Source organism: Varroa jacobsoni, unplaced genomic scaffold (assembly GCF_002532875.2).
Source record: "Varroa jacobsoni isolate VJ856 unplaced genomic scaffold, vjacob_1.0 scaffold_1333, whole genome shotgun sequence".
In the NCBI taxonomy this organism is placed as follows: Eukaryota; Metazoa; Arthropoda; class Arachnida; order Mesostigmata; family Varroidae; genus Varroa; species Varroa jacobsoni.
The window spans coordinates 6,968-18,821 of NW_019214235.1; the positions used below are offsets into that span (position 1 = coordinate 6,968).

Here is an 11,854-nt window from a genome sequence, read left to right on the forward strand (position 1 = left end):
AACTTACGTACGCGACAATAGTTTAAGATATCGTACAGTTTGAAGGGGTATTTATTCAAACCGCCAATAAATAAACTTACTTATCCTCAATGCATGCCCTTATGACCACGCAACTTTTATAGCGAGTTACGTATGGGAGTCCGACAAGGCTAGAAGAACCTATATATACATAGCGATTAAGGCTGGTTTGTTAACGAAAGTTTATTCATTAATATGTATGTTTGTGTATGAATCCGAATGTCCTACTCAGTATTACCCGCTAAAGCTATCATTTAGACTTCGCTCTGTTCCTATGTTAACATCAATGTGCTTCGTTAGTAAAAGCTGTCGGCATTTCATCGAGACGCTCGTTCGGTCAAGAGATAAGAAATTCGTCTTCTATTTATTGCGGAAAACTTCACGGGGTCTGAACGTCGACATTCATTTCAATGTCTATCGGTTGCACGATTTCTAAAGCAGCACACAGTTGTCTTAAAATTGACTAGGGATATTGACATTTATTTATAATTTTATTTGTATAATACAATCTTTTCAGACTTCAACCCTGTCCAATGATATATGCATATACGTTTGGTTGCTGTATCTTATATTATATATATATATATATATATAATAAACTGTCCTACACTCTCACTGTTGACAACTTTTAGGTGTAGAAAGTATCCACCCTTTTGCAACTGACAGCTTGGCTTTTATTTACAAGCATGTAAAAAAACATTGAGCATCACGTTCTATCACGTCCAGTTAATTAACACCAGCAGAAAGTCAAATATACGTAAAAAAAGGCCTACGAATAAAGAGAATTCACTAAAGTCTTCGTGTATCTCCAGGAGTGACGCTGACCTCAACGATCCCAAGATCTGTATTCGATAAAGGTACCTCGTTTGGCTGCATTGGTTCGCCATTTTTCCTCAATCGTGCCTCTGGCAACTTCGCTTCACTTTGGCGTTCAGACAAAATATTACCGGTATTAAAATCTTCCCCATGTATCCGATATCCATGCAGAAAATAAGTCAAATTGAAGTTGGCGTGAAATCGACGTTCATGGAACGTTTTCTTGGCTAAGTGACTGTCCCTTACTACTGACACATGGACTTCGTGCCTCTGCAATTTTTGCTGAACATTTAACATTTAGCGATGCTGGAAGAAAGCCAGTCGTTTTTGTCTCCGACTCTAGAGATATCGGTGGAAAGCCATAAATCACTCAGAGGTGTTGCTCCTCATGAGTTTCCCATCAGCGGCCTCTTCAATGCGATCCTGCTCACCGGGCTTCTGGAGACTGATGGAGAAGTGGTAGAACTGGGCTCCAATAAGGCCGCCTAGATGCGGAACAAATGTGGCCACAACCCAAAATACGCCTCCGTGTGGCCTAAGAAAATGGGATGAAATAAGATTTATTTGTAGACGTCTTATTACATCTTGAAATAGTGTCATGAGCAATAAACTCTGTGGGTATATATATATAGATTGTAATAGAGAAATATACCGAGGCGAAATATATATACTTCAAAGTATATACATTTCGTCTCTCTTCCTCTGAATCGATTTACGGTTACGCGCAGTATGCGTGTCCTGCGTGCGTGTTCTGTAGACCCCAGTGCAATATAGACAACATCTATTGGCCAACACCAAAACAACGATCTCGGCGATTCAAAAGCAACGCTCATACACATTCAGTAGACAGACATATCTATCGTTAGCAGTCCTAGCAGAAACTCCACAATCTAAATTACCTTACCTTATTTGCGCGATGCAAAAATCTTAATCTGCGCTGTGAGAAAATTCTGAACGTTGACAATCAAATAAGATCTTATCTATTTTTAACCGTCTAGGTAATACATCAGTGTCAAGGCCAAAAATATATCAACTGATGAAATCACTAACCGTACTTCAATTTCATGAGGTAAACAAAGATATCGATCTGTTTCACTTTATTAAAATAGAGTCATATTCCAAATCAAAATCGGTATATTTATGTGACTCAATATTACCGAGAACTAATAATTTTTCTACGTAAAATTGATTCTTCATAACAGAGTGTACCACGCAGCTCAATGCTACTGGCGAAGCGGTGCTTAAATAACACTACCGATATATCACGTTTCTATTTCGTCGCATGAAAGCACTACAGCATGCTGTAGCTGACCTCAAGTGTTGAAAAATAGAATCGACAACCAGAAATGCGGCGAGCAATTTAAAAAAACAAAAAAAAACAATCGGAACAGCTGAGTTTTCCGTCATTAATAAGCCTGCCGATGAAGTTAGTGCTGGCTTTCGGCGACAGCATGGACTGAAGCCGGCCTCACAAAAGCTACTAGCCAGAAAGGCTCTATAGTCGTACAGGCTTCAGTTGAGGATGGACATGTTTTTAGAGAAACGAATGCCTCGACACGATAGGCCCGATAATAAGCTTTCTCCAAGCAATATACATGAAGAACGTGTGGAGTTCGAAGAAGGGGATTTGTCTCGACATTAAAAACCTTTGCATAAACATTGAGATCGCGCTCCTCAGAGTTCAAACTCGATGTGGTGTCGGCCTCTTTTTTCGATCAAGTCCGTCAACGACAGCCTCGCAAATAACATCACAAGCCGTAATTCGTTACCAGCAGGCGATACTGCTACAGCGGAGAGTTGCTAAAAGGATTGCCAGGTGACCTAAGCTTTCTTTAGGGGGTGAAGATCAATACGCCAATAGCTTTCTGAGGGCGAACAACACGCCTTATCAGCCTTTCTCGTCGCCTGCAGAGACGAGTCAATTTCAAACAACAAGCCCTGATCGGGTTAACGTCCCCTCTGAACTTCAAAAAAGTTTACAACGACATCTGAATATCTTAAGGCGAACCAGTGGTGGCCCCACGATTGGAGACTTCCTGAACCAAACGCAGTGAGGCACCCGTCCCGTCCTACCACAGAAATCCTTGATTATGCAACTAGTCCCACGCTCGCACACGAAGACGGGGACCATGGCGAAACTTTAGGAGACGCTAAGAATTGTGCAACTGTATTTTGGAGAGTAGCCAGGCCCAACCGTCTTAGTGACCGAATATTAGTCTTCTATAACCGCCAAATCGGAGACCTCGCACTGACACTAACTAGCCATGACTAATATGGTAGGGCTGTCCGGCGTCCGGAGGCGGCGACGTCTTAGGTACGTCCTACGGATAGTGACTCGACTTTGACACGAGCTCGTTAGTGGAATTCAGGTCATGTCTTCAACCGATAATGAGTCACCTATTATGGTGGCTGGGTGCTCCTATACTTGATTAGACCGTCCCATGACAGCATCCCGGAACACGCTAAATGAACAACACTGTTGGACAGTCAGTTCACAGCAGGTGCCCACACTGCCTAGCTGCGCAGGGAACTCTGTTATATATGTCTTTACCAAAAATGCTAGCAGAAAGAGGGTCTCTTTCCGAAGACTCACTAAAGGAGAACGGATATTGGTAAGAGCACGTGCTTATCGGGATGGACCTGCAACTGCTAGAACGCGCCCATGGAGTAATCCCGGTACCTGGCTTAATCGACACCGACATCTATGCCCACTGCCTAGATATTATTCAGCGTGCGGTACACGTCTCGCTCGTCTAGACAGACATAGTCTGCGTTTGATGGTGCGAAAACGTGCGAAGACTTTAGGCTCCAGGCGGAAATCCGGCCGATCTGCACAAATTATCTGTGAAGATGTACTGCAACGCATCTATACTTACTGACCGTTTTATCAGAATGTTCTGTACAAACTACATTATCCCTCAGTGGCTCGGTTCACTTATTACAGCGTGCCATGACGCAATGATAAGAAAATGGCGAGTCCTAGAAAAGGAATGCATAGTCCTTGATGTGATGAAAGCGCTGGAAAGCTTGCATTCGATCAGAATAGTCGAGCCAGACAGCTTGAAGCAAACATTTGAAGAGCGCACTAGCTCTCTTGCAGAGCTAGTGCGCTCTTCAAGTGCGCTATAGGCTTGTTCTCTACCTTTTAGCACAAATTTTGAGCAGGTCCTGGAAAAGGTGAGCGGAATTTTCAAAGAGCAACATACATTTAGAAAGAAGGAGGCCACGGTCCCTAGGATTCTCCCAATGGATATTAAGCATTTTACGCGGATTTTTATGCGGAAATTTATTCGGATCTTTCATCAATTATGCTGTATTTGTGGACTGGTAAGCAGCATTTGACTTCATGTCTACGGATTCAGTATTAACAATTTCCGCAAAAGCAAAACTAACTACAAGCATGGCCGATTTGCTAACATCCACATTTAAAGAAAACCATTACGATCGACAATGGAGTCCCTGAATTGACGTTATTTACTCAAACCTATTGGACCGGCATAAGAAGACACTAAGTCTTTGTTCTCTTCGCTGTCAAGGGACTTACCCGAACTTACTTCTGTGAACAGATCACCTAATCGTCTAATAGGTTTTAGATATAGCAAGCGTTAGCTGGACTGCATACACTTACCACGGATTTAACAATGAACCTCACATAAAGATGGAAGTTCAGAAACGGACACAAGATGGCAGCTAAAGATACCTTTGCTATATTGGGCATCCCTCTGAGGTAAGTCAACAGTTTCATGCAGTCAGAGCTGTGCACAGCGTACGATGGGTGCAGTTTCATATCAGATGCAGGTGAATAGTATAAACAGGCATCGGGTGCGATAGTTATCACTAAGAATTGTCAGTGCCTGGCCATCTCAACGTCTCTTCCATCTTGAAAGTCGTTTCAGTAGCAGCAGAAGTGAACGGCGTCATACGATAGAATTTCACCATAGAGAACACTAAGCACCTAGATGCGGCTAAAGGCATCGTTTTAAAAAAAAGTACATTGGGACTGCACCATTCAGCTGGAGACAGACTCGCCTAGTTTCTTGCCAACACGCCGCCGCTTCTCGGTGAAAAATTCAGAATGTGCTCCAACTTTTCGCGCACTTCTTCCTTCACGGAAAATTTCAGCGACCGGAAATGTAAATTCGTTGAAGTCGACGTTGACTTTCTCAGCACAAAAGCGATAAGGGACACGTGAGAGGAATAGATTGTTCAAATGCTTCGTAGTTACCATTTAGTACCGAATACAGCGGACTTACAAAAATCCATTGAGAACTATCTGCTCTAAATGGGGACAATTTTACAGGTACACTCCCTAGGAAGCCTTACACCGTACCGGAACTATATTATAATATTCTGAGATTATTTGTGAATAATTTTTAGCACTGTGTTTACGAATATGTTTATATATGCACAGAGTGTAAATGGTAATCATCACTAAAACGCGTGATAAAGTTATAGGAAGCAGTCCGTATTTCCGTCTTCGCGAGATTCACTATTAGGAATTTCATCTAAATTCAAGGTTTTATTTTTTTATTGCCAAAAAGTTTGGCCGTAGATAGTCGAACCTCTGTTTTCTTGCATTTTTTTTTGTTTTTGATTAAAACTAAAATGAATTTGTTTTCAAAAAGAGGTGTAAGATATTTAGCCTTAAGAAAGAAATTATTTAATAAAAATAATTGATTCAGCGTTCACTCTTAGGGGTCCAGGGGACATACCTGGTCTCTTTTAAGGGAGTCTACAGTAACAAGATTTGATAAGAGCGCTTGGAGAACGTCAATAGTACTTACAAGAAGCCTTCAAAACTGTAACCAGCGATTACGGTGAAGAGTCGGGGTGCCAAATCCCTTGCGGGGTTCATTGCCACAGCGCAATTGTAGCTAAGGGTCGATATGATTATCATGACCATGAACGACACGCACGGAGCCCACAAATAGATAGGGATTCTCGAGTTATATTCGTCCGTAATGGCGCAAATTGCATATAGCAAAAGCGCACTGCAGAGCATCTGTAGCACATACAAGTATAGGCGTTATTATTACGGATAGATGCAAGACAAATTAACACTAACATATTCCAGTACAATTTGTTTCTCTCCACAAGTATGTGACAGTTTTCTAGTATAAGGCAGCCTTCATATCATGAACTAGATATATATAAGATAAAAGTTCGTACCTCGGCGGAGGGAAACACGCAAACTTTGGAGTTATGCAAATACAAATAGAGTACGTAATCATACCGTGTCGAAGATGCAGGTAATAATTGATACGCCAGCATTGGGGTAAGTGGCAAAGAATATCCCAGTAGCGTTGGGACTTCCACCAAAGACACGTACGCCTCCATCGAATTTGTTGATCCCCTCGGCAAAGTTCATGTACGTGATGACTGCTCCAACAAAAGCACCTGAAAGAAGCAAGCCAACGTTAGCGTTACTTCTTACCCACGGTGGCTGTGGTCGAACACATATAAATTTGACATTTCCGTAAAAAACTACTTAGGGACCCATTGAGAACTTACTGTTCACCCCCTAAATGTGACAAATGATCTGTATTCAACATACCTAGATCTATGCTGATGTAGTCAAATCACATCGCTGATTGCGCTACATCCCCATCGATCTGGTAGTTTTGGAGTCACTGAGCTAAAATCCGCAAGGATTTATAATATATAAAACCAGTTTAGTGTTACTCTGTCCTACGTAGTGTTACTCTGTATCGTACGTGCACTAAAATAAAGGACTAAACCACCGTCTCTTTATAGACAGAAATGTTTCTATTTCGTGTTTTTTACTCGCGCTTGATATTCACGAAGTTGAACAAAAAATACAGCTCAATGGGAGTTTTCCATGAAAACTTATGATTTCATCGTTGTGCGCATTCATAGTAAACTTTCAGTAAGTGAAGGGCTATGCGTGTGAAACGTTATCTTCTTACGCAGCCTTACATAGGTTTCGGCCATCCTTGTAATATCGCATTTGCTATTAGCTGCTATATTGATTGGCATATTTTTAAATACTAGCCTTTAGATTGTTTCACGTTTGAGAATAGCTTTCAGATGGGACATAAGTGGGTGCTGAACAGGAACAGGCGATTGGCAAATCAATGTGTTAATTAGTCGATTGTTTCATTGTTGATAGGTGCTAGCTTTGGTCTTAAACGAACCATTTTCTGATGAGATGCATACTAGTTTTGTTGGGAGTCCGTTCTCCGATCCCTGTCCCGCCCGGAATGACTGGCCAAATGCATTCATATATATATATATATATAGCGCCTTTTGCCGACCGACCACTAAAACCCAAATATTTGGCTTTCGGCGCATGCGCTAGTAAAAGGTCGAGGACCATTTTATCATTAGAGTAAAGTTGTTATCTAATGCGCGGTCAGCGATCGTAAGCCCATGCCACCTCAGATCTTCGCGCTGTCGTGTCTTCATTTCCTTATTACATTGCTTTTCGTGCTAACTAATTTTACGCTTTTGATCGGTTATACTCCACTTGTGTGATACAGCTGCTAGAGTGGATAGCACTATTTGGTGTCTTGATTCGTTGTATTGTTCCCTCGTATTCGATTTAAACCCTGCTTGCCTAATAGGATATACCCTAAGCCATATTGCGTTCTCACACTTGAAACTGCAACAGATCACCATAGCAACACGATCCCCCAATAGTCAACGACTGCCTTAGCGTTAAAGTCTTTTTTTTACAAACAAATACAAAAAATTTAAAAAATACAAGAATAAAATTTTGCGGATTGACATATACCATACAACAGGCAAAAATATCTCAACTAGCCAATCCATCGCACAGGTTCCCCGATACTGTAAAAGATGGGCCAACGAGGGTCAGAAACGTACACGAAAGCATTCCATATCTATACAGCTCAGTATATTATCGGATAGATAAAAGATTCTGCGTCAACCAACCGAGTGATCGGTGCTTCTATAAAGATATAGGTTTACGCAGGGTGGCATAGGTAGTAGATCGTCTGTTGTGTAAACGTGCACATCGACCGAATGTATTTGTCTGTGGCATTCAAAACGTTTAACAGATCGATTTCATCATCATTTTTATAATTAAGCATCCAATGCACTCATCATCCAAATTGTATGTCATTTGAGTTACCTTATGGATCATGTTTGCAGGCTATTCTATAAACTGAATAGACCATTGATGAGGAAAATCGTAAATACCATTTCACACATAATCCAGTTCTGCTGCTGAGACAGCCGCGTGCCACATTGAATAGGTGAACGGAGGGTGCCCCTGGCCGTCCTGCCCGTAACGACGACATTATGGCCTTACCTCACTTGTTAACAAGCGGAAATACATTTTCGTAGTCGATTGTGAGCCTATGCGCGTGCGTTGATGAGCCGTTGGCCGTATCGAGTTTTAGCTGTTTCTCAGCACACTGAAGACAACTACGTTGTTTATTAGGCAAGGTCTAGGATGGCACTACTACAACTGGGTGGATGGGTGCTTTAAAGGGTTGACTTCAGCCATATTCAATTTCATATAGTCACCTGTTAACTGTCATCGTCGCTGTGTACAAACGTGTCAATGGGTTTTCACCTCAAACTAAACAAAGATTGCCAAACAAGTGGTATCGAGTTAGTGCCGCCGAGCGTTCATCTCGAACGGATTTGTGATGACTGCTGAGTAAGGCCAAGGTACGTTACTACGGACGACCTTTAGACTTATTATCGTGACTAAGTTTTGCGCAATAAGCTCGTCCTTATACTTATATATTATTGAAAGCTAGTGTGAAATGGCGCCAGCAAAGGAAAATATTTTTTTTTTATTACAAGCTTTGTACATTTAACATTTTAATAGAATACAACATCAATTAGGTGGGCTCCCTTGAATTCCTTCACGGCAGTTGCTCAACAAACTTGTCCCTACTTTTTTCCTACACTTTCTTTATTTCCTAAACAGAAGCGCGCTCATTTTCGTTGTGTTTGTTTACCGTCCGTGTACTGCTGTAGCACACCAAAAAAAAAATCGAGCGGAGTTATGGCACATGATTTAGGGGCCATTGGACGCTCCCCCGGTTGTTCACTGTGGTAATCCTTCAATAACGCGACGACGTTATTGGTCTCGTATTTCACGAACTTTTTCAACGATTTGGATACAAGGATGCCTGAAACCATCTCCTGATAGCGGACAGAGCTTATAGCCTCGTTAAAAAAAAAGGACCAACAATGACCTTGGCCCACGTACCACCCTAGACATCGGTTTTATTCAAGCGTAAACCCCCCTATTGTTGATAGCCCGAGCGGTCCTAGCCTACGACAATTTACGGTGTATATATTTAAATAAAAATAAGGCCAAATTTCAGAAAGAGGGCCAGCTTTATGCAGTGGCCAAGAGCTGGGCGAAGCGAATGACCGCCTTGAAAAAAGCTAAGGGAGCCCAGCTTATTGATATTGTGTTCCAGTATGTATAAAGTAGATTTATATATTATTCATTAGTATTCCAGAGATTTGTGATTTATAAAGCTTGCAGGCTTTATGTACTGTGCTACGTGTGGTGAGATCGACTGATTCGTTTTCGAGTGAACTGGTTACTCCCACCAAAACTAGCTGCATAAATATTTTATTCAGTTTTGTACCCTACAAATAGTATTAGTAGTTGTTGGTAGTATTGGTAAAAATAAACTAATAATTAAGGTGCTATAGCATATTATCGACCGAAGCACATTTTGCTTAACGTGTCAGAATCTGCTTGAAAAGGTAACTTAGCTAACTAACCCAGATATTGGGCGATTATATAGTGTGGAGCTTTTTTCCACGGGAATAGCCCACGAGACGCGAAAGACGTAGTAACAATTGGGTTAAGATGGGCGCCCGAATTTGACATGGCCGTCGCCATGCCGAGGAATACTCCACCCGCACATGCCACATTAGCGAGAAATGCGTTTGAGATCCCTGAGATCGCTACATTCAACGGTCCGGCGATATTAAACAACTGAAAAATAAAAAGATCATTGTAATATATCATGCAATAGTTGCTCATATAGCCATTTCGAACGCTGGTATTAACACCCGAAATAATAGCTCTATAGGCGAGTTCATTCGTAAACTGTCCATTGTTAACGTGGGCGAGTGTTACGTCGTTGTGTGTGGAGTAGACAATAGGCCTTAAGTGAACGTGTCGGTACTGAAAGCGAGTCTCACCACCATAAAATACGAAAATAAAATAAAAATGGTAGCACAACATAACCTTCTGAACGTACAGTATTAAATGGACGTCGGATATTGTTTAAACGTTCGCAGTTGGTACTTCTGCATGAGTTCAATGCACCAAAAATTCAACAGACCGGATCAAGTGGAATGGAATACCATTCGCCTGTATCGGACGTAAAGCACGAAACGTTCAGTTTTAGTTATCCGTCATGATAACTTCATGATAAGTTTTTGCGACTTCCAACGATCTTTAATCGATCAAAGAAAAGACGGACACACAATAGATGGCCATGTGAGGCTCCAATCTCGATTACAACGGCTTGCTAGATATATTTGGTGGCGACTGAATCAAATTAATCCATAAATTTGAAAAAATCTAGTTAAAAAAACCGGACCACCTGATTTTTGTTACTCGTATTTAGCCAAAATGGCATATATTGACATCTATAAAGTTTCAAGACGTTCTCCAATGTACGCACTGGACCTTAAGGAAAAAATTTCATCGCCGTTTATGTTGGACATCATCTTAAGGACTAAGTAGACTAATACTATCAAAGACGCCTATTAGGTATTGACAAATTTCTTACTTCGAGCGGCCAACGTATACGTGTGCCTTAAGAGGGTCTGCTTACGAGGGGATTAATACTGCTACAGATTGGGTTGATATGGGTTGAGATGACAATTACAATGCACGTAGCAACGCTTCTAGGTACTCGAACAAAGCGCTCTTCTAGCGTATGATTGTATACTTTGAACCGTGAAAAAAAATTATAATTGTCAGGCAACTAAAGCTGTTGTTATAGCCATTCGAGATAGAATAAGTGTCCATTTATCATAAATGTTCGTTAAGAAATAGGAAAAGTTCACTTTCAAAGAGGACTTCAAGGTAATCTATCAAGGTAATCTATTTCAGTCTATCTTACGCAATGCAATTCGTCTCAACGTCTTTTTGTTTAGGCTGTTGCATCGAGTCGTGTGAGGTCTTAATTAGTGACGTAAGGAAAAACTACCTATTTGTCAAATTGTGTTTACGCGTGTATATCACTAGGTCCTAAAAACGAGACACAGCGAGGCTTAAAGGGCAGCTCATTCCAACAGAATCTGTCTCTCAATATTTAACCTTAGTCTACCGTTGTAATTCTCTTATTAGCTAGGCCAGAAAAATACATTTAGGGTCCTTACGTCTTCAAGGACGAGACTGAAGGACAGCTGCCAATAACGTGCGTGTTAGCACCTTAACTGTACTACATATATAAACTAATTTAACCCATCTTATCCGTTTGTACATGCACGAGTTTGTTTATTCGCGACACGTAGGGTAATTGGGCGACATTTTCTAACACGCCCGCTCGTCTACGATTACGTGTAAAATCATCGAATTCACGTTTGCCATTGCCAACCCGTATTAAATATGTTTCTTTTTGCTTCCGTCAATGACATGGGATAGAAAAAGCGTAACAATGAATATTCAACCAAGTCAATCGATATAGCTTTTTAGTCATTTCTTGATAAAAGCCAACGAGCAGATGAAACTTTTCCATTAACGCTTCCATTAGCGTCACGACCTTAAACCTCATTTACCAGCAGCGCACCTTTTTCGGCTCGTGTACAGAGTTCTGTTTGTCTGCTCTTTGTCTGTCTCTCGCTCTCTTCGAAAACGATATGATTTTAGCTGGCAAAAATAGCTCTTTTCTTTTTCAGCGTCAGATAACTAGGTTTGCTACACTGATCTGGTCTACGAATGCGGAATGATGGTAACGAGCTTGAACGTCATCGTGAAATAAAATAAGTGATAAAAGTCAAAGTTGCTTGTTGACTGTCCACTGAACGACAAATTTACCTTATA

At 41.2% G+C, this 11,854-nt stretch overlaps 1 protein-coding gene across 2 annotated transcripts in view; it reads right to left on the reverse strand.

Moving 5' to 3' along the window:
• Positions 1 to 466: 466 nt before the first annotated feature.
• LOC111268939 (aquaporin-3) overlaps positions 467 to 11,854 on the reverse strand; it is a 16,583-nt gene continuing 5,195 nt past the window's right edge. For both annotated transcript variants that reach the window (XM_022848189.2, XM_022848190.2), the window contains exons 4-7: positions 9,574 to 9,790; positions 6,068 to 6,231; positions 5,619 to 5,836; positions 467 to 1,369 (exon numbers count right to left, since the gene is read on the reverse strand). In XM_022848189.2, coding sequence (XP_022703924.1) covers positions 1,201 to 1,369; positions 5,619 to 5,836; positions 6,068 to 6,231; positions 9,574 to 9,790 — 768 coding nt within the window. In that variant the 3' untranslated portion in view covers positions 467 to 1,200. The remainder of the gene's footprint in view (positions 1,370 to 5,618; positions 5,837 to 6,067; positions 6,232 to 9,573; positions 9,791 to 11,854) is intronic.